At 38.9% G+C, this 27,464-nt stretch overlaps 1 protein-coding gene across 1 annotated transcript in view; it reads left to right on the top strand.

Moving 5' to 3' along the window:
• Positions 1–435: 435 nt before the first annotated feature.
• HELB (DNA helicase B) overlaps positions 436–27,464 on the top strand; it is a 42,065-nt gene continuing 15,036 nt past the window's right edge. The window contains exons 1-8 of the mRNA XM_044679205.1: positions 436–601; positions 4,809–4,981; positions 8,821–9,693; positions 13,849–14,050; positions 20,589–20,730; positions 24,603–24,757; positions 26,533–26,617; positions 26,937–26,996. Of these exons, the coding sequence (XP_044535140.1) occupies positions 436–601; positions 4,809–4,981; positions 8,821–9,693; positions 13,849–14,050; positions 20,589–20,730; positions 24,603–24,757; positions 26,533–26,617; positions 26,937–26,996 (1,856 nt within the window). The remainder of the gene's footprint in view (positions 602–4,808; positions 4,982–8,820; positions 9,694–13,848; positions 14,051–20,588; positions 20,731–24,602; positions 24,758–26,532; positions 26,618–26,936; positions 26,997–27,464) is intronic.

Genomic DNA, 27,464 nt, shown 5'->3' with positions numbered 1-27,464 from the left:
GGCACTCGTTTTCTCCACGCGAATGTAAGGTTGTTGAAGGTAGGGATCGTTTCATTTGCTTCTTTCTCCGGGACGAGTTCAGCCAACCTCCGTGGGATCTTAGTTGGGGTGGGGCCTCTTACATACTTTGGTATTTTAACACCCCGCCTTCCCAATAGTATCCTATCCCAAGACGGAAGCAGCAGGCTCTAGGAATTACGTGAAAACTCCCAGACTGTCGAATTTCGGGAAAACCCGGAAAGGGGGCGTTGTGGTGCTGGTGGTGCTGCGCAGGCTTGTTGCTCTCACGGAGAAGGCGTGGCCACGCTGCGATCGCTGATTGGCAGGGCGTCTCCGCGTCCTCGCTGATTGGCCGGGCATTTTTTGGCGCGCGCCACGGCTGTTTTGAGTTGGGCTGCAGAACGACTCTGGGGCTCTCCCTTCACGACCCTGAGGATGGAGACCCGGCTGGTGCTGCAGGGGCGTTTGTTGCCGGAGAAAAGCCTGCAGGAGGACGACGACTTGGACATGGAGGACGAGGAGGATGAGGTGCCCTTCGTAGATTCGGAGGAGCCTCTGAGTGATGGGCTGCACGCCGACGGGCTCCCCTCGCGCCTCTCAGGTAAAGCCGGCCCGAAGGACCTCGAAGGTCCGGACTTGCCAGGAGGAGGCAGCTGTGGGGGTGCGGGGAGAGTCAGCAAGACCCAAGTTCAAATCCTGCCAATTGGCAGCTGCGCTCCGAGCATGATCTTTGACCTCTCTGGATCTCAGTTTCCCCATCTCTAAAAGCTGGGCGGGGGAGGGCGGCAGGGCTGGAATGGGTTGTGGCCGAGGCCCCTCCCCGCAACCAGGACCCTCCGGAGTGGGTGGCCCAGGAAAGCCCCGTCCGGATGAGAATCTGATGCGGATGAGGATCTGATGAGTGGGGATAGCCCCTTTGTTTATGTAACTGTCATTGAAAGCTGAGCACTTATGTGCTTACTGTGTGAGTTCAATAAAGAGAGAGACCTGCAGGAAAAAAAGAAAAGCAGGCCGAACAAGGGAGGAGAGGGCATTTGTCACTCTGGAGAGCCAGGGACCCAGCCTGGGCTGGGGAAGGGGTTGGGCTAGGTGAACAGGAAGTGCTCCTAGAGAGGATCTGGTCTTTGGCTAGGGGTACTCCCTTCCCTGGCTTTCTTTTCCAATGAAAGAGCATCCCAGGGGGCAGGGAGTTGGCTCCTTGGATAGTGGGATCTAGAGATGGGAGATCCTGGGATCAAATGTGAGCTGTGGTGGCCCTGGACTAGACACAATTTCCACTCTCCAACCCCACCCCACAATCTCCCTATCCCAGCAAGAACTTGGTCCCTGGTTTCCTAGATTCTTGACAGGTGACTTTCAGGACTCTGCTTTGACCCACACACTTAGTATAGATTCTAAAACCAAAGGTAAGGTTTAAAAAAAAATTTTTTTTTTCAAAGAAAGACATCCAACCCTGAAGGCTGTAGATTTAAAGTTTTCCATTGTTTATTGGAATGTACACACCTCTAGGGCGGGGAATGTCTGACTTACAAAAATTGTAAGCACTTACCTTCCTGCTTAGAGTTTAAAGAAATGGTAAGGGGCAGCTCTAGGGTGGAGAGCCAGGCTTAGAGGACCTGGTTTCAAGTCTGGCCTCAGACACTTCCTAGCTATGTCATTTAACCCCAGTTACCTAACCCTTTGACTCTTCTGCTTTGCAACCAGATACTTAGTATCATAAGGGTGTTATAATTAGTTAATTAGTATCATAAGGATTTTTAAAAAAAAGCCTAAGTATCAATTGTAAGAAGGTTAAAGAATTATAAAATTCTTTTAAAAAGTATCAATTTTAAGATAGAAGGTTAAAATTTTTTTTAAAAGATAGATTTAGGGGGCAGCTGGATAACTCAGTGGATTGAGAGTCAGGCCTAGAGAAGGGAGGTCCTAAGTTCAAATCCAGCCTCAGACACTTCCCAGTTGTGTGACCCTGGGCAAGTCACTTGACCCCCATTGCCCACCCTTACCACTCTTCCGCAAAGGAGCCAATACACAGAAGTTAAGGGCCTTAAAAACAATAAATAAACAAACAAACAAATAAATAAAAGATAGATTTAAAAAAAGGAAAGAAATAGTGGATGAAATAAAGGCATGAGCATGCACACTATGTGCTGGGGTCTTGGAGTGAATCCCTGTGAAGCTGGAAAAGATCTCATGCAGGTCCCCCATTTTACAGATGAGGAAATGGACCCAGAGAGGTGCAAAAAACCCAAACAAACCTTAATCCTAACCCTAGACCCTTGCTCAAGGACACTTGGGTCAGTTTAGTATAGTGGGAGATGAGAGCTTATGTTTGAATCATTATACTGTTATTTTGGGCTCTGCAAAACAAAGTCAATCAACAAAGGAAATGGTCTGCCCTCTAGAAATTTAGATTCTGAAGCAGAAAACCAGAGTAGGCCTAAAAAATGCAAATTGAACATAAAGTAATTTGGGAGAGGAGTTTCCAAGAAACAACTCTTGAAGAGATGGACTTTGAGAGAAGGGAGATTTCTAAAAGGTGGTGAGGAGGGAATATTTTCCAGGCATGGGGACAGGGCCTGTGCCAAGGGACTTAAGCAGTAGCTGGAAGAAGGTATACAAGGAACATCAAGTCTGCCCATTAGGCTGATGAGTATAAACATGTGTGTATGAAGGGAGGCGGGAAGTATTTGCAATCAGCCTGAAAGGGTAGTATGGAGCCAAATTCTGAAGGCCTCTAAAATGCCAAACACAGGAGTTCCTATTTTTGGCTAATATATGTGGATAACTACTGTGAAGGTTCTCAAGCAAGGGAGTGACTGCTTAGACCTGATTCTTTTAGAGGATCGCTTCAGCAGCTGTTTGAAAGACGGCCAGGAGAGAGGAGAAAACTGATACACTTCAAGGAAAATCACCAATGTAATGAGGACCTTGGAGAGTTGTGGTGAAAACAGAGAAGAGAGGCTAGCTGGAAAAGATTGGGTGTGGAGTGCAGGGGACCAAAGAGCCTAGAATGGCTATGACTTTGGGAACCTGAACAAATAAGGAAGTTAAAGAGACAAGTTGGTTTGGGGACAGTTGATTAAACTGACTGATTCTAAGTTTCCTGATTTGTAAAATGAGTCATAGTTAAACCTCATGGATTTTGAGCCAAAAAGAAAATCTAGTCTATGGTCAAGTGGAAAGAGTGTTGGAGTGATTTGGGTTTGAATCCTGTTTCTGCTTCTACCTGAATGTTCTTGGACAAGGGACAAGAAATAGAACCTTCTATAAATCCATTTCCTCATCTGTAAAATGAGGGAGTTGAATGAGATTTTTTAACAACTCTAAAACCATGATTCTATGAACTTCATTTAATATTTATTCTCAATTCACTTTAACATATACACGTATAAATACATATTCTCATTTTCCTGTGAAAAGCCTTTTTAAAGATTGTTTTGCTTATTTGAAAAGCTGAATATAGCGTGGGAATTGCTGATAAAAGCTGATGAGTGACAGATTTTGTATGTTCTTTTACTGCATGCTTCCTGGACCTGAAAGTTAATTTAATTTATAAAGTAATTTTAAAAATAAGTTTAACATTTAAGTTTAGTTATATATGTCTTAAATGAGCTCACAATGAATCCTACTCATGTTTATTATTTTAAAGTTGTAATTAAAGATGAAAACACCACAAAGGAGTTTCATGTGTTTGGACGGTTTCCATTGGTTGGTCCTTGGTGGAAAGTTAAAGTCAGAGTAAAACCTGTGGGATCCCGATACTTTGCCTTTGGATTGCCATCTTACTTTTTACTGACAGACTTACCACCCGATCAAAAAGACGTTTGTTCGATTTTTCTTCAGACTTGTAAATTTCCAGATGAGTTTATATCAAAGTTTTTAGAGTGGGTATATCCAAGTTTTTGCAACTTGAGCTTTGCAAATCTTCAAGAAGCACTCAGAGATTTTAAAGAATGGCAAAAAGAATCTTCACAGGGAAAAGATGGAAGTTCTTCACAGGAGGATCAAGTTGAAAGTTTATTAAGCAAAATTCCAAGTAAGTGTAAATTTAACATCAGATTCAGTTTGAGCCATTACAGCCTCTTAGGACAGGAATGTTTCAGCTTTTATTTGCATAATATAAAATACAGCATTACTTTTGGAAGAATAATGTAAATTAGAATGTTGTTTTTTTGAGGGGGAGAAAAAGTGTCACTTTCATAGGATATGATCTAGTTTGGAAAGATATCCAGTTTTATGAAAATTAAAAGTAAATTTTAGGGGAAAATGGATTTAGTTGTCTCATTACAGTAAAACTTCATGACCAAAAGTCATTTAGTTAGTAATGTCAAATATCTGGAACCAGAAAATCTGCCAAAAACTATTGAGCAGCCCAAGTAGATGATAAATGATCATATGCATATTTAAATTAATTTTTAGATAAAAGCTTTTATTTTAAATGCCCAAATCTGATAGAAATTGAATCTTTTCTTAGTAATTTATTTTGAGGGGAAAATAGGAAGAGAAAAAGCCCCCCAAAATAAGTTTCAATCACTGCTTTAAATAAAATGTAATTTGGTTTAAATTTGCAAAATGAAAGCTTAAAATTTTCAGGTGACCAAAGTGACATTGAATAGAACAAGTCCACTGTTATCTTTAGCAATCTTTTTTTTAATTTTGATTTTTTTCTCCTAGTTGTGTTAATAAAACTGTTCTGTATCTTGCTCTTTTTTTTTTTTAACAAATGGAAAGTTGATACCTGTTGATGATTGTTTGTAAAACCCTTTTATGTTTTGCTTTAACCAGTTTCTATTTGTGGTTTCCTATAGTCGCTTTAAAAATTGTAATGATAGCGTTGAGGTTTCCAAGAATAATGGAGTTCATTCCAGTCCTTCTGCCCCGGCATTTTCACAAACTTCTGAACTCGGAACATCCTGAAAGCTTGTACAGAAACTTGGAAGAGATCCTAAATACCTGCCCATGGAAACTTGGCTTTAGTAGAGTAAGTAGGATACAAACCCTTGGTTAGCTAAACTGATTACTGTGGTAATCTTTATAGTTGTTAAAACTGGGCCAAGATTTGTTAGGACTGTGAAAAGAGCCATTAACATTTTTTCTTTGTTTCATAGAGTTGATATGGCCAAAATGTCTTTATCCTTTTACAGCCAGTCTGCTATCCCCTCCCTCTGTTTTACTAAGTTGTTCCTCAAATAACACACTTCATCTGACATTGGGACCAAACTCAAAACCTTTTCAACATGGTGTGACATGCCATACTGGAATCCTTTTGACATAATTTTTGTGAATAATATATTAATAATTATACTATTTTTATAGTGCCTTAAAAGATTGTAAAATTCTTTGCTTATATTATCTCACTTGATCTTACGATAATGTGAGGTAGCTCTTTTGTTCATTTTACAGATGAGTACGTTGAGGCAGAAAGAAGTTAAGTCAATAAGCATTTTATTAAGAGCCCACTTTGTGTTATATCCCTGAGCCAAGTGCTGAACTTAGCTAGGACCACTTAGGTAATAAGTGTCTCAGGCAGGATTTGAATTTATTCCATTCTTCCCGACTCTAAGACCAGGGTTCTATCCACTGGATAAAGCCGCCTTCCATGGTCACATCTCTGACACAATGAAGCGTCAGGTAACTTGGGAGGCACCATAGTTGGGTTGGAGAAGTGAGTAACAAGGAAGTGGAAGGTATTTACCTTCTCTAAACTTATCTGCCTCCTTTCTGTTAAATGAGGGCATTCGATCAGAAAACCTTTAAGGTCCTGTCCAGCTTTTTATGATTGGGGATCTTTGGGATTCTCTCAAATTTGTGATTTCATTAACTTGGGTATCTCATCCAATGATGCAGATGTGCACTCATCTTGTATGACCCTTCTTTTTGGCCACTTATAAATAAATGATGTGCTACAGGTTTCTTTCTGTGTCTTTTGACATGGATGCCAATGGCACACTGACTCAACATTTCCTACCCTGGCCTCAGGATTAATTTGTCTTTTTTTTATCATTAATTTTCCTGATTTTTTTTCTTTTCAAGTTCTTTGTTGGTTAAATGTTGCAATCTCTTCACAATCACTGTGCCCTTTTCCATTGCCCTTTGTATATACTCATTTTAAATTCTCTGGATACTGTTCTTTTCCATGGCCATACAACACTGGTAGAAAATTGGTCATAAAATAATATTTGTAGTCCATCTTGTTTGACTATTTCCAACAGTATTTTATTGTTGGATTTGTCTTTTTAAAAACTTAAGATAAAATAACCAAGGTTTTAATTTGTATATTTATTTAAATGAGAAAAAAGGGAGAGGAAATGCAGTTTGGGGAGAAGACTATGGAGAGAGGAAAAAAGAATAGCTAGGAACCCAGGAGAGCAAGATGGGGCAGATCCAAAGGATGAGAGAGGCCTGCTAAGGAATGGGTGGATTTATAGACCACAATTCTCGGATCTGAGAGTCTCTGTTTCGATGAGAGGCTACGTAGTATAATGGGAGGAACATTGACCCATAAAGATGGAAAGGACCTGGACAATTCATTTACTTCTCTGTGCTTGGAAGGCACTTTACTTGTCTACCTACAAGAGGCCTCTGAGCAACTTGATACATTTTCACATGTCCACGTCCTCCCCATAACTGCCTACTCCTTATTAGCAAGGGTTCTCTTTCCCTAATTATTATCAGGTGAACTACTCTGTTTTTATTTGTTTTTATTCTGTATTTATGTGTTGAATATATGCATATATATGCATATATAAAACTAAGCCCATTTGTTTGTATGTATGTATGGCCTTGTTGTCTCCCCTCCTAGAAAGTAAGCTTCTTTTAAGAAGAGATTGTTTTATTCTTTTTATTTATGTTCCTAGGGTTTAACATAGTGCCTGACTTAATAATAACTACTAATAACTACTTGATAAATGCTCATTGCACTTGGGTGATCGTATAGAGTCTACATCCCCAATCATATCCCCATTGACCCATGTGGACAAGGAATTATTTTTCTTTTGTGTTTCTGCTCCCACAGTTCTTTCTCTGCATGTGAATAGCATTCTTTCTCATATGTCCCTCAGAAATGTTTTGGATCATTGCATTGCTGCCAGTGGAGAAGTCCATTACATTCGATTATGCCACAGTGTATCCATCTCTGTGTATAATGTTCTCTCCTGGCTCTGCTCCTTTCACTCTGCATCAATTCCTGGAAGTCATTCCAGTTCACATGGAATTCCTCCAGTTCATTATTCCTTTTAGCACAGTAGTATTCCATCACCAAAGGATACCACAATTTGTTCAGCCATTCCCCAATAGAAGGGTATCCCTTCATTTTCCAATTTTTTGCCACCACAAAGAACACAGTTATGAATATTTTTGTACAATCTTTTCCCTTATTATCTCTTTGGGGTACAAAACCAGCAGTGGTATGGTTGGATCAAAGGGCAGGCAGTCTTTTAAAGCCCGTTGGGCATAGTTCCAAATTGCCCCCCAGAATAATTGGATCAATTCACAACTCCACCAGCAATGCATCAGTGTCCCTATTTTGCCACATCCCCTTCAACATTTATTACTTTCCTTTGCTGTCATGTTAGCCAATCTTCTAGATGTGAGGTGGTACCTCAGAGTTGTTTTGATTTGCATTTTTCTAAATATAAGAGATTTAGAACACTTTTTCATGTGCTCATTGATACTTTTGATTTCTTTGCGTGTTCATGTCCCCATTTGGGGAATGGCTTGATTTTTTTTGTACAATTGATTTAACTCATATATTTGAGTAAGATTTTCCCCCCAATTTGTTGCTTCCCTTCTAATTTTGGTTGCATTGCTTTTGTTTGTAGTCCTTGTTCTTTAATGTTCTTTTCCATCTTTAAAACAAAAGGATCTATAATTTTAAAAGACCTTGGGGAATAACTAACATCACTCATCCATTTTAGAAAAATGGAAGAAAATTGTATCTCTCTACCAAAATTATAAATTTAAACGAATATTCTATCAAACACCTTGAAATATATGTGTCATTTCTTACTGATACCTTTACAAGGAGTCTTTGTAAACTGAACAGTCTTCATCCCTCTGACCCAAGGGTGAATGTGGATTATAGGCTGGTTATAGGCATGAGAGCCTCGGGTCTTTTTTTTTTTTTTTTTTTGACCATTTAACTGAGCCCACCTCTTATTGTTTCTTCTGCTTTCCATTGTGCTGCATCTTCTATGGCTTTTATTCTAGCTTCCTCTTCCTCCCCCTAATAATAATATCATCATCATAAGACTTAAAAGATTTGGCAGACAAACCTTCTCTTCTACAAATACCCAGGAATATAATTGCTGCAAGATTATTGGATGTGGTAGGAGAGACATCTAGTTTCATCTTAAAAAGCAAATGCACCTTTCTTAAGACTACCATTGTTGGAGTAGGGCAAAAATCCCATGCACAAAAGCCCAGCAAATAAGGAATTCCAAATTTCTGAGCCTTCTTCCAGCTTCTAACCTGCTGTTGTCATCATGGCAATGTGGAGACAAGTGAGCCAGACTGAGTCTTTTCTGTTCTTCTATTAAGTCCTTTTGTTTAAATGTTTGAGTTTCTTGAGTGTTGATTTCAATTTGATTCTGAGCCTGAACCTTCATTGGCCTGAGTCATGTCTGCCCCAGATTTAGGAGGCTTTTATGTATATGTGTAATATATTAAGAAGTGGTGTTTTAGATGGATTTTCTTTTGTTAAACTTAGCATAATTGAGTGCCTTAATATGACTTATATATGTTTAAAAAGAAATGGGGTTTTTACATGATGTTTTATAAAAGAACTTAAATTTTTATTTTGCTTGTATTTTTTCTTTAAAGATAAACTACAGAGAATTGAAGCTCATTGGGTGTGAAGCAACTTGGCAGGCATTTTGTCAATGTGAATTTCTTTTGCAAAAGATTAATAATGTAGAGAAGAATGCTTTGATAACATATAATCAGCTGAAACAGATATGTAGAATGTATGGACACACTTATGTTAAAGAAGATGACTTAACCTCTCAATTGTCTGGAAAAATAGCATTTCAAGATGTTTGGTGGTCTCTGAAGTTTTTGAAAGATATTGAAGTAGTGACAAATGAGAAAGAATGTATCTTTCTTATTGAGCTTTATGAGGCTGAAAGAGATATTGCTTCTTTGGTACATGAACTTATGACCACATCATCATGGAAGTTAAAAGTGGACGTGAAAAAAGTTCTTGCATCTATAGAGACAAAGAAATCTAAGTGTGCAGAAGGAGACAATGCAGTAAACACTAGTAAACCTCAGGAAGAAAAATCAGAAAATTGTGGTCATGCTTTGGACAAGCAGAACCAAGTTTTTCATTCTGATGAAAATAAAAATGATTTCGAAATGCCAAGCCAAGTACAAGTAGACCAGGATCAGATGGCTGCCCTGGAAATGATTTGTTCTAATGCAGTGACAGTCATCAGCGGAAAAGGTGGCTGTGGAAAAACCACAGTTGTTAGCCATCTCTTTAAGCATCTGGAGCAAATGGAAAAGGCAGAAGTGTGGAAAGCTTGCAAAGATTTTGCGCAAGACCTGGGTACACCAGAAGAGTGGGACACTTTTGTTCATCAAAGTAAATGGAAGGATAATAAACGTATAGAAGTATTGCTCACAGCACCCACTGGTAAAGCTGCTAGTTTACTGAGAGAGAAAACTTGCCTTCCTGCTTATACATTACATCAGGTGAAAACTTTTATATACCTATGAAAACTCCCTCATTAGGCAAAGCAAAAGATGCAAAAGATTTAAAAGAGCTGTTCTTAGTTATAATTAATCAGCTAACATTTAGGGAGGAGTTGTTATTGGTTCTATAATGCGTGAGACTGAAGGAGACTGAAGTTTAAATTATGAATTTTTTAAGAACTGTGGAGATGATTCATGAGCACACTGATCTAGAATTAAAATCAGGAATTTAAATCTAGAAGAGATATTAAACTCAGAAGGTTGGACTAAATGATCTATAGGGGTGAAAAAGGTTAAGTATCTAGGATAGAAGTAAGATAAGAACCAGCCCTTGGACAGTGTGTAGGACTTAGGTTGCTGTAGAATAGGAGGAGAGGATATTTCAGGTCAGCCTGAGGGAAATCATTTAGTGGCAGGCTTCAGGGATTTGCCCATGGTCCTACTGGCATTAAAACTTTTTTTAAAGTGTTTTAGATGGTAACATTCTTGATTGAGCACTTGAAGTTGGGAGAGGAGGTTTGCCTAAATGTGTCTTGCCAGAGTCAGGAGCCAAAATAACTTTTCCAGGCTACTATGGGTTAAAACTAATAAGGATTATAACAGACCAATATCCATTTTTACACTGTTTAAAAACTCAGTTCTACATGATGATGACAGTTGTTCATGTGAAAACGATTGCAAATTGAATATGAATTAGTGGCATGATATTTCTGCCAAAAAAATTCAATATCATCTTTCAATACCTTTATAGAGGCATACTGTTCAGAATGCCAGAGGTTCTTGTACTTTGATTTGGTTAGATTTCCTTTGGCAAACTGTGTTCGGCTCCAGGAGCCACGTTTTAGGAAAGATGCTGCCTAACTGCATTCAGATGAAGAGAAACAGGAATGGGAGGGAAGTGGGAGCCATGACATAATGAAGTTTATCAGGTGAAAGAACAAGGATTTTAAATTTTGAGAAGACTTTAAATGGGCCACAATAGCATACATGCTACTAGAGTCATATCAAGGATCGTTCTTTAGAGAGATTCCTGAGACAACTGTTAGGGCTTTCCTTCAATCCACTTTCCTGACAAATCATCCTCTAAAGATAATAAACCCTTTTGTGTTTTCAACAGAACTATTAGTATAATTTGTCTGTTAGTTATCAAGAGAGGGAAGAAGAGGGAAAGAACCAACATACTCTGGGCTTGAAGGGAAGCCGGGTATCCATCTTGGAGGAAGGTATAACTTCAAAACAAGTCCCTTCCTGTGAAATTAACTAAACCTGTTGTTAATTTCAGTTTAGTCTATTTCCCTCTGCCACTGTTTGAGTCTAAGTCCCAGTCTGTAAAGCCTGCTGTTTGTCTGTTTAGTTTAATTTCTCCTTTCCCTGAAGATCTCTGTTTCCCTTCTGTGTTATACTCCTGACTTCAGCCCTATTATATTCTGAAACTCCTTAATCCCAGCCTACCTGTAACCTAGATTACTCATTTAGCAAGTCTCTGACAACCTCCTTTCAAATTCCCTTATCCCACACACCTTTCCTCAAATTATCCCCATTACATCTGGCGAGCCAAGTCAAACGAAATCTACTATCTTCTGAAGAAAAAGAAAATGAATTTCACAAGAATGATTTTTGTATTAAGCAGTCTATCACTGCTTATTTGGTCTTTTATGCAGGGACTTTATACGTTTTGGCTGATAAAAGTACCAAACTTGATACAACAATTAATTGAAAGCTATGACTATTACAAATGGTTTGCATTCACTTTAGCTGAATGCGTATGCTTCATACCAACAGCAGTAGCAATTGTTCTGTCTCTATGGCATTTTTTGGCAATTTCAAAAGCGGTCCTGGCTCATCTGTTTAATTATTACAAGGCATCTCATCCAAAACAAGATAATGATAGCAAGGAACTAGTAGAGAACATCAAACTACTGTTCCAAGTGTTGAGGCAATTACGGGAAGGGAAGGAACTTGATAAGCATACCATCTGGCAACTTGAAATTGTAGAATCAAAGTTTTTGGGGCAAAAGGAAAAAGAGAAAGAACAACCGATTCAGAATGCAGTGGTTTCTGTACTACCAATAGTAGATACTACAAACATCCCTGACAAGTGGTCATCTGGCCTTCTCCTACAAGGCTCCAATATCAAGGAACTTACTACCACTTAAGACAACCCAGTGCATTTGTAAACAACTTGAATTGTTAAGAAGCTTTCTCTTAGAATAATTTGAAATCTGCATCTCTACAGCTATCACCATTGTGCTTAGTTGTGCCCCCAGATGAGGCTCGTTTTGTGTCATGGACCCCTTTGTCAGTCTGGTGAAGCTTATGGACCACTTTTCAGGATAACATTTTCAAATACATAAAACAAAATATATAGGATTAAAAGAAACTAAAGATTAATGTTTATATATATCCTCCTAATTGCAGGTGTGCCCTCTCTACCCTCCTTGTCCCCGTCCCTCTTCCCAGTACCTTTTACTGGTACCACATGTACAACCAGAGGCAGCTTAGAGTGCTGGGCCTGGGAGTCAGGAAGATCTGAGTTCAAATCTATCTTCAGATACTGAATAACATTGTGACCTTGGGCAAGTCACTTAATCTTTGTTTTACCTGTAAAATGAGTACTTACCTCTTAGGGTTGTTGTGAAGATCAAATGAGATATTTCTCAAATGCTTATCACAGTTCTTGGCATATAACAGGCACTTATCAAATGCTTATTTCTTTCCTTCTTGTGTTTTTCTACCTCTAAAACATCCCTCATATCTGTTCTGTTCTCTCTATTCATAGGCCTGCCAGCCTTGTCACTTCTTACTTGGATCATTGCAAAAGCCTCTTCATTGGATCTCCTCCTCACAGCTCTTCCCCACTCCAATCTGTCCTCTGTTGTTGCCAGATTACTTTTACTACAGTGTGGGCTGATACTGCCTCTCTCCTGTTCAGGAAACTCTAGGGCAGGGGCAGTGTTTGTGTCTTGGACCCCTTTGGCCATGGTCTGGAGAAGCCTTCTCAGAATAGTATCTTTAAATGCGTGAAATATAGGTAACCAATTCTATTGAAATAGAGTTATCAGAATTTTTTTTTAAACCCATACCTTATATCTTAGAATTACTAAGTATTGGTTCCAACACAGAAGAATGGAAAGGGCTAGGTGATGGTGGTTAAGTGACTTGCCAGACTAGAAAGTGTCTGAGTCCAGATTTGAACCTAGGACGTCTTGTCTCTAGGCCTGGCTTTCAATCCACTGATCTACCCTCGAGTTATCAGAATATTGAGAGAAAAATATGGGCCCCAGGTTAAGACTTCTTACTGTAGGAGTTGCTCCCTGTTTTCATGTAAGATGAAATATAAACTCTTTTTGCTATTTAAAGTCTTTCACAGTATGACTCTAACTTTTCCAGTCTTGTGACATTATTTGCCTTTATGCACCACACTAAATTAGCCTTTTTAATATTCATATGAGACACTCACCTTCCTGTTCTTTTTACCTTTGTATATGTTCTCTGGCTCTTATACCTGAAATGCTCTCTCTCCCATTTTGACTTCTGGTTTTAGAATCCCCAGTTTCCTTAGGGCCTAACTCAAGTCCCACCTTCTACATGGCATTTTCCTGATATTTCTTCCCCTTTTCTGTGCTGGAGTCTTCCTTCTAAAATTACTTCACATCTGTTTTTAATATACATATGATGTACACATTTATCTCCCCCACTTAGATATTAAATTCCTTGATGATAAGGGCACTTAATATACTTGTTGATTGATATTGTCTAGAGTAGAACATTCTAAAAGAATAGACCACATCTGACTTAATCGTATTCTGTTCTAGGGGCCACACTGTAGGAAGGACATTATTGGTAAGCTAAGGAGTATCCCAAGGATGGTGAGGGTCCTTGAGTTTGCATCATATGGAGATCATTAAAGAAACTAGGAAGAGAAAACGGGTTAGGAATGGGGTATATTATGGTCATTTTCAAATATTTAAAGGGTTCAATGCCCATATGTGTCCAGAATGTCAAATTTATGAATGTCGTTGTGAATCTCTATATTCTTTTCCCTGACTTTTTCTTGTCCTTTTTGTGACCATGTCAGATGGACATTGTATGGAGAAATTTTAAAAGTGATTTTAAAATTTGTGTTAAATTTGGTATTATATTCTTTATTTGTAGGTAAAATACAGCTTCTGTTCATGGCAGAAAATAGTTAAGAAGTTGAAGGAAAATATGGAATCGGGGAAGAAAATCCCATGGAAGTTTTCTTCAGTGAGAGTTCTTGTTGTGGACGAAGGGAGCTTGGTTGGCATAACAGTCTTCAGATCAGTTTTAAACTTGTTGCGTAAGCGTGCCAGACTTGAGAAGTTGATTATCCTTGGTAAGTCAAAAATGGATAGAGTCTGAAATGCACTTTTAAATTAGTTGTAGTTTTGTATGTTAGCTACTTTATGATACTCTCAATACAGATACAATACTCTTCTAGGCCAGCTGAAAACTTGAAGTTGCTAGTATGTCAGGTCCATGTCCAGGAGTTATCATACATCCTAGTGGTGTCTAAGGGGGTCATGTGAAAGCTAGATTGGTTAATACAATGCAGTGACCCTTTACTGAAATTCTACCACGTAGAAAGCATAACTGTTTTAGATGCTAAGGAAGTTACAGTGATTCATGAGCTATGATCCTTGCCCTCTAGTACGTGTGTATAGGCTAGGCAGAGGTACAGAAGCAATGTAGTTGGAAGGTTACTGCATTTGGTACTTGAAGTCCTGACTACTATTGTATGTATGACCTTGGTCAAGTAATAATCTCATTTTGCCTCAGTTTCCTGATCTGTAAAATGAAGGGTTTGAACTTTTCTTAGCTTGAAACAAATGATCCCATGAAACTTATAATGTGAAAAAATGGCATGAAAGATATAAAGTGCTATAATAATCTCATTTTTTATAGTAGTGCTTAGAGTGATTAGATGGGTAAGGATTTGGTTAGCCTGTGTATTTGAGATGGGTTCTAAAAGGTGGATAGGATTTTAAGTAGTGGAGATTTGGGTATGAGTAGGGTTGGGGGTGATTTAGGGACTTATTCTAGGCATAAGGAAAGTTGGAACAATGAATTGGAGGCAAGATAATGTGAAGTGAATTCACAAATAAACTAAATCAGTTGAATTAATGGGCATATGGAAGAGGGTAGTTGGTGTTAAGGAAGAAAAGGGCATCCTTAGCTTTCTTGAATTGGGGGAGGATTGGGGCCTGAATCCCCTGTCTAGAATAAACTCCACAGGGCAAGAGCTAACACCGGCCAGGTTTGTTTCTATTCCTTTTTCCCCATTAGCACTGAAGTGCCCTCCTTTCTAATAGACTTTGCAATCTGCTTTCCACCTACCTTGCACCTCACCTTATCCCCATTACATTATGCTTCTTTTCCTTTTGTACCTAATACAATTAATATTTTCTTCTTGCCTGGTGTACTAAGTCTTTGAGGATGCCAGACAGGATCCAGTCCCCCTCGACCTAACTTTGACATATGAACAGTGAGATTATTTTGGGGGAGTGGGCTGGGAGTAGAAAGTGAATGGGATCTTCACTTTCAGTTCTTTGATGCTATTCCAAGAGGAGGGGCTAATAGTAGGTGTTGGGCCAGTTCTTGATGGGGATAAGATGGAGGTCTTTGATTTTACTTGCTATCTCAGGCACAGAAATAGTCAATCAAGTAGGAATTCAGGTCAGGGATTATACCTGAGCCACCTACTGCCTGTAGGTCATTCCTGAGTTTCTGATCTAATGTGATTAATTACTACAGTGATTATAGAAATAAAGAGGAAATGACATTTTATATTCTTGTAACAACAAGGTGAATTCTTTTAATTTTGTTATGAGTAAGATTATTTTTATTGCATTTTACAGATCATGACTACCTCATTGCATTTGAACTCTTGAAGTTGAATCACTCTTGGGCTTAACTTAGGCTTGGCCTAGATGAGAGGCAATGATACAGTTAGCAAGATGGTGGAAGAGTGGACTAGTTGTTTTCTAAGTAACTCTCTAAGCCTAAGCTCCTTCTCTTAGGATATATGCATCAAATTTATATTAATAAGAGTTAAGTCAAGCAGATAACACAACATACTTTCTACAGGCCAAGTGTGTGCTGAGTACTGGGGATATATATAAAAACTGAGACAATCCCTTTAAGGAACTTACATTCTAATAAGGGGAGGTAATACACATCTCCTTGATCTTTCTTTCTAAACTTGATTTGTCTTTTGATTGACATTTTAAATTCAGTATATTCAAATCTGAACTCATCTCTATCCCTCAAGACAACCCCTTTTTTGACTTATGTTTGATGGTGATAATTGACTTTCTTCGTCTCTCATATCCAATCAGTTCCCAATCTGTTGATTCCTCCTCCATAATATCTTGCCTTTATCTTCTATTTAGCTACTCTGCAGCTATCAATTGTGACCATCTCTAGGTGATTATAGTCACCTCCTAAATGGTCTTTTTGCCTTTTCTTATCTGTTCCAACTCTTCTTTGATAAAATGCTGTTTTAATAACCTTCCTTGTGAACAGATCTCAGTCTGTCACTTCTGCTCGAAAGTTTAGTGAACCCATGTAAAATAAAGTTCAGTCCAGACTTGTTAATTGGTTAAGTTATGGCACATTCTGGTCCCGATCTCTTTCTAGCTTTCTCAGTTACTTTCCATGTGTGCTCTGAAGCTAAATTATATTACCCATTGCATCCGTTTCTTTACTTTCACTCTTTACAACAACTGAAACCCTATTCACTTTTCCCCCAGAGTGAGAGAAAAAGTAAGTGCATGTGCATGTGTGCGTGTGTGCGTGTGTCTCTGAGAGAGAATTACATGCACTTTATTGATAATTATGTGTCTTGTCAAGAAAACAGTCTGAAAAAAGATTAGGGTTTTTCTTTTTGTAATCTATAAGATCATTATGAGTCAACAGTATAGTGTGGCAGACAAGATGGCTAATGGTTCGTAGGGTCCATTAAGAGAGGCACAACCTCCAGAAATGAAATGATTGTTCCAATATATAATAAATGTGGCCATTATCAGGGTGTACCTAGAGTAATGTGTTGAGTTCAGAGGAGGGCCATAAAAGGGCTGAAAATGCCTTGACCTCATCTCAGTATCATTTGATAGGAGTTAGGATATTTGGCTTGATGAAGAGAAGACTTGATTGATGGTGGAGGAGGGGAAAGAAGCATAAAGATAGTTGTCTTCCAATGTTTGAAGGTCTTCCATACAAAAAAGGGATTAGGTTTTCCTGGGCCACAGAGTGTAAGACTAAGAGTCATGAGAGGCATTTGCAGAGAGGCAGATTTAGACTTGACATGAGAGAAAAACCTCCTAATTATTAATTATTGCTAAGTAAAATTAAGTAGGTGCCCCTTAGATGTCTTTAGGCAAAAAATCAGGTGATGATTATCACTTGTTGGGAAGAGAGTTGAGAGAATTCTTGTTCAGATATAGGTTTGACTAGAACAGTGATGGCGAACCTTTAAGAGGGGCGGGTAATGTGGGAAATGTCCTCAGGCACCTGTGGAGATGGGGAGGGCAATGTCCCTCTGTCTTTCTAGTAACAAACTCTGATAAACTCTGTGCCTGGGTTGAGTGCCCTCTCCCCTCCCCCCGGGCATGTGTGCCATAGATTCACCACCATGGGTCTAGAACAGTGATTCTCAAAGTGGGCGCCACCGCCCCCTGGTGGGTGCTGCAGCGAGCCAGGGGGGCGGTAATGGCCACAGGTGCATTTATCTTTCCTATTAATTGCTATTAAAAATAAAAAAATTAATTTCCAGGGGCGCTAAGTAATATTTTTTCTGGAAAGGAGCTGGTAGGCCACAAAAATTGGGGCTTTTTTTTTTTTTTGGACACTGGTCTAGCTGCAGAGTAGCTAAATAGAAGATAAAGGCCTGTCATTCTCCTCTGAAGTCCTGCTTAGATGTTGACTTCTGATGCCCTCCAACAGTGACCAACTCTCAGAGGTCACAGCAACACTTTATATCTCTCATGACTTCTCATATATCCTTTTGTATTATATTTTGTATAGCTATCATGCGGTCAGGAACTGTTCTCTCTTTATATCCCAGTGGTGTCTGCATGATAGGTCTTTGACAAAAGTTTGTTGAATATTAAAGAGCAGTAGTCCCTTTAGACTTTATGCTAGCAATGTAAGACTGTGCCTGTTTCTCTATAGACTGCCAGCATTGGGATTTACCATCTTAAATTTAATTTGGGGAACTTGGGTGACTAATGGGTGACTATAAGAAACTGACGTTTCTTAAGTTTATCTTCACTTAAAACTATCTGGATGTTTATACACCTTCGGATTTCTTTTGTAATCTTATGTTCATATCCATTGAACATATCTGTTTTGAAAAAGAAACTTTTTGTAAGTAACATAATCTTTGTTTGTATGCATATAATGCCTTGAAAGTTAACAGAAAAGTTTGTGAGGGAAGTCCAGGCCAAAAGGAAGTTGACAGTTATACTAAAGAGATTTGTCCCATGACTGGTTTAAATGTTCTCCTGGTAATGAGGATGGTGTAAGTGCTATGTAGCACAGGCACTGTGACTCAAGCAAAGCAGTGAGGACAGAACTGAGTTCTGGTGCTTATTGCCATAATGGTAGAGTGAGGACAGGACAGGACAGGATGTTGTGCTGGCAGAGAGGATCCAGGGCACAAGTCCTATTGTTTTTTGTTTGAAACTACATTGTATAGGACTTTATTTATTTTAAATCTTTGCTTTCTGTCTTAGGAGCAGTTCTAAGATGAGTGGTAACAGCTAGGCAGTAGGGGTTAACCCCCTTGCTTGGTCCCATAGCTAGGAAAATTTCCAAGACCAGATTTGAACCCAAGTCCTATTGAGCTAGGAGCAATTTTAATGAATTGTTTTGGACATGTTGAGTTTGAGATGTTCAGGGGGGTGATGTGAGACTGGAAATCTGCAGAGGTCAGGTATAGACCTGAAAATCACCTACATGATGATGATAATTGGGGTTGATGATTCCATTGAGTGAGCTAATATGTAGTGATAAAAGAAGGCCTGGGACAGACTTTGGAAGATACCTGTGGTTAATAAGTATGGCCTGGATAAAGATCCAATAAAGAAGACTGAAGGGGGAGAGACTAATGGTATGAAAACTGTTGTGAGGAAGATTTATTTAGCAATTTATGTAGATATAGTTTATATGGACCTAGCTGGAAGGGCTGGAGCATTCCAAGATGGAATGAAGGAGCAGGAAGTTGCTTGTGCTCTGAGAGAGACTCCATTAGTGTTTGGCACAAACTGTTGCTAGCCCTGGGAGATCTCAGAGTTAAGGACACCCTGCATCCTGATTCCCTGGGATCCTGAGTGGTGGAGGCTTTCAGCAAGTGGACAAGACCTGCAGAGTTGCACCAAGTGGAGGAGGGGTTTGGGATCTGGTGGACAGCATCTCAAGCACACTCTCACTACTTGGATACCTTGGACCACCTTGGCTTTTGGCATCCTGTGATCATCTGTGGATTACCGTGAGAACCCTCAAAGCCACCCCAGGCCCTTTAGCTGTGCTGGCTAACCTGGCTGGAACCAGGTTTGAAGCAGCCTTTCATTGACTCCAGTACTGCCCCTTTGAGCCCAGTCTGGCCTAGGTCAATTATAATTAGAATAGATAAGTCCTCCCCTTGCCCCTGTGATTTGCCCTTTAGGTTTTTAAGTACAGAATCCCCTATCCTACCTTTATTTAGTTAATCATAATTAAACTGTTTAAAACTTTTACCTTGCCTGCTGGTTCCATAGACCCTGGCTTAGGGTGAGCTGGGCCAACTGCCATTCTTGACAGTTACCAGCCTAGCAGTGAACTCTGGTCTCCCTATCCTGGTTGGTTCTGTCTCTCCTTCAACCCAGTGTGTGTACCCACAACCATTTAGGTTATATTTTAACATCCCCAGTGCCCCCATCTTTTTTTACAAAACCTAAAGAGGAGAGAGTGTCTGGGAGAAAAGAGGGATCAATAGTAGCAAAGGCTTGAGGGAGGTCAAAAAGGATGAGCATTAAGAAAAGGCCATTAGATTTGGCAATTAAGGATGAGTGGTGACATTGGAGAGAATAGTTTCAGTTGAGTGCCAAGATTAGAAACCAGGCTCTCAAAAATTAAGGAGATTTGAGAGGATGTGAAAGCATTAACAGTCAATGCTTTTAGATGATGTAGAGGTATCTGGTGGTATAGTAAATAGAGCCTGGAGTTTAACTTTAGATAATTACAGGTTGTGTGACTCTGGGCAAGTCACTTAACCTTTATTTGCCTCTATTTTCTCAGCTGTAAAATGGGGATGATAATAGCATCTACTTTGAAGAGTTATGGTGATAATTCAAAGAGATAGAACTTGTAAAGCACTTAGCACAGGGCCTGGCACATGTTTATATTAGTTTATAAACTATACACATATATAATAATATATAAATTATGTCTATAAAGTGCCATATAAATGCTTATTCCTTTCTTCTTTCTCATAAAAGAAAGGAAAGTTACAGGATGATGATAGCAGGTATGGGGGGATCAGATTAGGTATCTTGAAGGACGGGGTAGGTGTCATGCTTATGAGCAGCAGCCATTAGGCAGGGAAAGACTGAAGATTTGTGAATGACAGAGGGGACAATTTGCTAGAGAAGACAAGATGTAATGAGACCCAGGGTCTGTTTAGAGGGGTTTATTTTTCATTGAAGTAAGATTTTAAAAGGCTTTCTGAGCTTTTAAATGTATTTCAGTCAACCCCCTCCCTGCCCTCCCTGTGGGAATGTATTTTTAAAGTTAAAGTGATGGTCAATAGGAAAAATGACTTGATTGCTAAGAGTCCAGATACCAATACATAGTGTTGAAGTTTCTCTTTCTTTTTTCATCCTTCTCTCTTTCAGGTGATATCAGACAGTTACCCAGCATTGAGCCTGGTAACTTGCTAAAGGACTTATTTGAGATCCTCAGATTAAGAAACTGTGCTGTGGAGCTAAAAACTAATCATAGAGCAGAATCTCAGCTTATTGTAGACAACGCAGCAAGGTATGTGTTCTGTGTGTGCCATCAGAAAAGACTTAGGCAGTTCAGGCAATACCATATATTATGCTCATAACTTTCATATTTGTAACTGCTCTAAAATTTAATCATTGGTCAATGAACATTTACATGCCAGGCACTGTGCCAAGAGCTGAAGATGCAAATACAAAAAGGGAAACAATATCTATTTTCAAGGAGCTTCCTTTCTAATGAGTACACAGATACATATTTAAGTTTGTACAGAATAAATGCAAAGAAACAAAGTATTTTGGCTAAGATTACTTAAATTTTGCATTTTTTATTTGATCTGTTTAAAAATAAAAGATGTGTATGTTTACTTTAGATTTAGATTTTTAATTGACAGAATGATCTGTAAGGTTCTTTCCAGCACTGCCCCTGCTGACTTCTATTTTCGTGACACTGCTGCCTCCTGGTTCTTCTTTAGCCTCCTCTCCTGGCTTATTCTCTATATCACATGACCTAACTGAGGGGATTCCCCTAAGCTTCTTTTCTGGGCTTTTTTCTTTTCTCTCTATGCATTGTCTCTTAGGAACCTTATTAATTCCCCAGATTTCAACTGTCATCTCAAAGCAGATGACCACCATCCTGACCACTCTCCCTTCAGATCTTGATAATCTTGAACCCCAAAGCCTTGGAAATATCAATACTTTCTAAATCATGAAGGAGTTCAAACCTGCTTCCAGTTCAATCCTTCAGCCATTAAAAAAACCAAACAACTCTTACCCTCTGTCTTAGAATCAATATTATGTATTGGTTCCAAGGCAGAGGAGTGGTAAGGGTTTGGCACTGAGGGTAAAGTGACTTGCCCAAGGTCACACAGCTAGGAAGTCAGTCTGAGGTCAGATTTGAACCTAGGACCTCCTAACCCTCGGCCTGGCCGTCTTTCTACTAAGCCACCAAGCTGCCCTGCTCCAGCATTATTGAGGGGAGAAATCATAGAGAAGAAGCCCACCTTCTTATCGCCATAAGCAAAAACTGCTGACCAGTTGCTATCAAGCAGCAGATTGCTCAGGAGTCCAGGGAGTGGCAGCATCCTCTATACAACCTGTTATGTCTTGAGAGCCCAACCTTTGCAGCCATTGTCTGGAAGGGGTGAGTCATCCCGACCAACTACCAACCAGCTGTCACCCATAGGGCAGGCAAAAACTAGCTGAAGTGTCAGGGCACCCCAAAGAAGAGCTGGAAGACATCATGGGCATGTTTTGCAAGTCATACTACCACCACCATCTTGTCAGCATCTCACCTGAATCTAGTGGTCCAGGACCCTGCCCTCAGGAGCCTTGGAAATAGCAGTGCTTCTGCCCCGGTACTCAGACATTGTCTGCCCCAGTACTTAGAGACATTGTCCTCTGGTGTAGCCCTTATATAGATGCATCCTGGCTGCTGCTCCTGTGGGTGCTACAGCAAAGCTACCAAAGACCCAGAAAGGAAAATTGGCACTGCCAGTGGTTCAGTATCAGAAACAACATGATTTTAGTAGTGGAAATAACACAAAAGCATTTACGTCTTCTGTGCTGCTGAACCTTTAGGACTAACTTGCAGCTAAAACCTTCCAAATGTGTTGTCTTCCCCATCAGAATCTGAGATTGAGAGTAATACCTGGTATATTTTTCTGATTGTATCCTGAGTACTTGGCATGGAATGTAGCAAATGCTTAGTAAATGCCTTTTCCACAAGTTCATTCATATAGATTCACACGTATGTGTATGTGTGTGTGTGTGTATATATACATATATACACACATAAATGTGTGTGTGGATGTAGATGTTTCACTGTAGAACATATGCTCCTTACACATAAGAATTTTTATTTTTTGTACTTGTATCCCTAATGCCTTGCATGGTATATGTATACTCTGGAGGATCTATGCGGGGATTCCTCGGCAAAGCACAGGCCCATGGAAGATCTGAAGAATATATATTTTGCAAATCAGTGCAATAAATTTACTAACTCATAAAATCCTGAAATCTGCATGATATAAGCTTCAAAGTTCTCATCTCACTGTTTAAAAATTTACTTTAAAAATTTTAATTCTAATTGAATGAGTAATTTAATCAGTCTAATGGGCTCTTGGTGAGGAGTTCCCTTGACCAATATAGATGGTTAACTGTTTGCAACTTCTTCCTAGAGAATTCTATAGAGCACTGAGAAGCTAATTTGGTCCAGTCACAATGCTAGTGTCAGAGAAAGGACTAAAACCCTAATCATCCGAACTTCCAGGGTATCTTTATAGCTACCACACCATCAAGGTAAAAAAAGAAAAAAGGGGGCAGCTGGGGTAGCTCAGTGGATGGAGAGCCAGGCCTAGAGACGGGAGGTCCTAGGTTCAAATCTGGCCTCAGACATTTCCTAGCTGTGTGACCCTGGGCAAGTCACTTGACACCCATTGCCTACCCTTACCACTCTTCTGCCTTGGAGCCAATACATAATATTGACTCCAAGATGGAAGGTAAGGGTTTAAAAAAAAAAGAAAAGAAAAAGAAAAACAAATTGGATGAAATATAGATACTCTTGATTGTTTTTCTTACTCATATATATTATGTATTTAGAAATTTACTAGTTTGTGATTTCATTTTGACTGTTTGCCAAATTGTTTACATTTATCTATTTTCAGTCAGTCTTGTTTTCACAAGATAGTACCATAAATAATGATGGGTTAGCATTTAGATAATCCTATGAGGCTTGAAAAATGATTTATAGAAATTATTTCTTTTGATCCTCACAGCCCTGTGAGTCAGGTGCTATAATTATCCCCATTTTTGTAAATGAGGAGACTGAAGCGAGTAGAGGTTAAATTACTTGCTCAGCATCACACAGCTAGTAAGTATCTAAGATTGGTCAGCCTTCCTGACTCCAAGTCCAACACTCTTTTCTATGCCACCTTGTAGTCTCCTTTCCTATGTGGTATCTTCCCTGTGGTATCTTTCCTATGTGGTATCTGTGATCTTCCTCATAGAGCTGTTGTAAGGAAAATATTTTGTCAGCCTTAAGAGGCTCCTATGTATGTGCTGTTTTCACTATGATCATTTTGTCCTTGCTCATTCCTCATCTACAAGACCTCGAGGAGACATGTCTAAGTTTTTTGGGTCAGGATGTTTTTTGAGGTTAGTTTAGGTGACTCCTTTCAGGATTATGCTAACCTGATGTGCATCTTTTTTAAGACCATCCAAAACTTGGGTAGTAGTTGAAAATCTGTTTAGCAGTCTTTGGTGGCTTTGAGCCCTCAACAGAGAGGCCCACAATGCTTTGGTCAGCTTCAGCTACATGCAGCCTTCTCCCCTAGGTGCTACTTTGACTTCTCCTTGTTTCCCTAGATAGTGTTCAGGACTGAATCAGGCGCCATTTCTCTAGGAAATTTGGGGAGAAGCTCCTTAGAGCTCAGCTTTCTGAAATGGAGCTCTAGCTTTAGAAGGAGAAGGGAAAAAAGAATGGCAAGAAATGAATAGATTGAGAGAAATGTATTTGATCATTCTGGAGAAATAGAGGATATGTTATTTTTTTTAAAAGGAAGAGAAGGGAAAAGGATAGATTGTATGTAAGTAGATAAGGAAAATAGCCTAGTTAGTAGCAGGAATTTTTGTTTCCAAGATACTTAGTAATTGTGATGTGTTCACTTAGTTTAACTGGATGCTGTTAAATGTCTGACTGATATTATGTGTATGTGATTCTAGAGTCAGTAGCTCTTAATTGTGGAATTCACATATTGTTTATAATTGCAAATTCAGGGAGCTTCCTAGTCTTATTTTCTAATGTTTAAAAAAAAAGATTATTTGATTACCATAAGGCCTATTCACAAGAAAACAGCCTTTTTGGATATAGTAACATTCTTGGTATGTTTGTTTCTGTCTTTGATCAAGAATCTCTACGCGACAATTTCCAAAGTTTGATGCAGAATTGATAATTTCCGATGATCTGGCCAGCTCTATCCAAGGTCAAAATAAGAAGTTTATTTTTGTCAGACTGCCTGAAGTTAATAGTCACTCTCAGTCATCTCAAGGAAACTATCGCTCTTGTAAGTACAAACTTAGACAAAACTCTTGCTAATATCTTCACAGTGTATTTATATGTTTCAATTATATGGTATATATTATTCATTTATTTAGAATATTTTTCCATGGCTATATGATTCATATTCTTTCCCCTCCCTCCTCCCTTCCCCCTCTTGGAGCTGACAAGCAATTCCCCTGGGTTATCCATGTATCATTGTTCAAAACCTATTTCCATGTTATTCATATTTGCAATAACTCTATTTTTGATCTTTTAACACCAAAATCCCCAATTATATCTCCATCAAACCATGTGATCGACCAATCATATGTTTTTCTTCTTCATTTCTGTTCCCACAGTTCTTTCTCTGGATGTAGATAGGGTTCTTTCTCATTAGTTCCTCTGGATTGTCCTGATCATTGTGTTGCTGCTAGTACAAAAGCCCCTTTCCTTCTGGCTACTTAAAGTATTTAAGGAATTTGACCTGGAATCTGAATTTTGGCTTTGATGTTCTGAGAGTTTTCATTTTGAGATTTCTTTCAGGAGGTAACTGGCAGATTCTACATTTTGCCTTCTGGTTCTAAGAGATCTGGGCATTTTTCTTTTTTTCTGATTTCTTGAAATCAGATGCCTTGGCGCGCTCTCTCTCTCCCTCTCTCTCTCTCTCTCTCGCTCTCTCTCTTTCTCTCTCTCTCTGCCTACTTATGGCATTTTAAGATATTTCAATAAATTCTTGTTAGGTTATGTTATTCTAGGATTCAGGGTTAGGCCAAGGATCCTTCAAAGTTTCAGCGCTCCTAAAGTGGTCTAAGACAAAGCATGATTGATGCCCCCCTTACGTACCTCTGATCTCCCTTGGTCTGAGCTTTACAAGTTCCTGACCTTGATTTGGGCCTGAGCAAGAATATTCCACTCCCTGGATTCAGTTCCTGTGAGCCAGCTGGGAAGCTTTATGGTTCAAAATGACAGATTTGTGGGCTCCCCTTTGGTCTGGGATTCCTGCCCTGATTATTCTTCTGTGATCTGGGCTAGATACTGGAAACGAATCTTCTATTGCTATTGCATCTGAACTTCCTCCTTTGTCTGTATACTGCTCATTTGTGAAAGGGAGATTAATAATACTTGAACTGCCTAATAGTAGCTCACTGCAGGGTACTAAGGAGAGGACTTTGAAAGCTTTACAGAAATATTTTACAGCACATTGTGGCATTGATAAATATTACAAAGCAAATAGAGGAAATCAAGGAAAGATTATTCAAAGGGGACAATATGAGAAGGATTAATGAAAGTGACTTTTGATATAGCCCTTGGAACTTGGATAGGATTTTAACTGATAGAAATGGAAGGGAAGGGCATTTTTAGCTGTGAGAACAGCATAACAATAGGGGCAGAGAAGCCCTTGGCATATTTGTATACTTGCAAATCATCCAACTTGATGGGACTGTTGAGCATGTAAGAGGGAGTAGTAGATGATAAGAGCAGAAAGGAAGACAGGTCAGATTTAGTAAGGTCTTGAATCCCATTAGGGAGAAGAGGGTCATACAATTATTGAGCAGGAAATAACTGCTTAAACTGTAGATTAAATGGGTTTGTGTATACATACATGCACATGCATGCTAGCCTAGGAACTTGATCTTCATTTATAACGTTTATCTATATACATACATACACATACATGCTAGCCTGGGAACTTGACTTCCATTTATAGCATGATATCTGTGGAAAAATGTGGTTTGATTTCTAAACAATTTGTGAGGCAAAGAAGACAAAGCCTTCATGAACAAATTTTTTTTGTCTTAGACTTGCATTCTGCAGTTACAACTTTACTTAATGGAGCAGCGGAACTAAAGAATTCGAAAACATCACAATTCATTGCATTCAGAAAGTATGTGAAAAACTTTTAAAGGTGATTGAGTTCTTGGGGTTTGTAAAAAAAATTTAAGTATTTATGAAGCAGATCTTTTGGTGAAATGTGTAATTTGAGGAATTTCTTTCTGGGGCATGGTTTGCTGCAGTTTCTCAGAGATGTTTTATTTACATATTCCTAGCGATAGGAATTTTAGGCTGAATTGGTAGTCTGTTGCTGAAAATTATTTTATATTTACATAAGGTAGTTTTGGGTTGTATTTAACTATTCATACCTTGATAAAAACATAATAGAAATATTGGAAAGGTGAACTTGTATGTATTCTGGTATATTCTAGGCAAGACTGTGACCTAATAAATGATTGCTGTTGCAAATTCTACTCACATCACTTACTCAAGTAAGTATTTTTAGAGCTAAAACTGTCAGTGCTCAGTTTTAACTGCCTTGAAGTTAGTCATTAAATATTTTTCATAACAGTTCTCATCTTATTTAGCTACCTCTTTAATGGGCCATTTAAATATACTGATATTAATTTGAATTTACTATGGAAGTAAACAAAATCACTTTTAAACTGGTTATTTCTATATTATATTTTAGTAAATGGAGAAATCTGGAGTAATAATCCTACTTTGTGGCTTCTTGCAACTTAATAAATTTCTCAGTGCCCCAGAACATATGTGAGAATGGGATTAGTGCTGGAAATATGTTGAGGCTATTCGTATGGCCCTAGGAAATCAATGTCTTGTATACCGTGTGAACCTGTACCTTGAAAATCATTGCTCCTTTTCTGTGGTTGCAAAGAATGGAAACAAAGTGATAACTATTGATTGCTGCATGGCTAAGCAAACTGTGGTACCTGACTACA

The sequence above is a fragment of the Gracilinanus agilis genome, chromosome 5, assembly GCF_016433145.1.
Source record: "Gracilinanus agilis isolate LMUSP501 chromosome 5, AgileGrace, whole genome shotgun sequence".
Lineage (NCBI taxonomy): Eukaryota > Metazoa > Chordata > Mammalia > Didelphimorphia > Didelphidae > Gracilinanus > Gracilinanus agilis.
The sequence above is the reverse complement of the archived record's forward strand: the minus strand, read 5'-3'. Positions and strand labels throughout refer to the sequence as shown.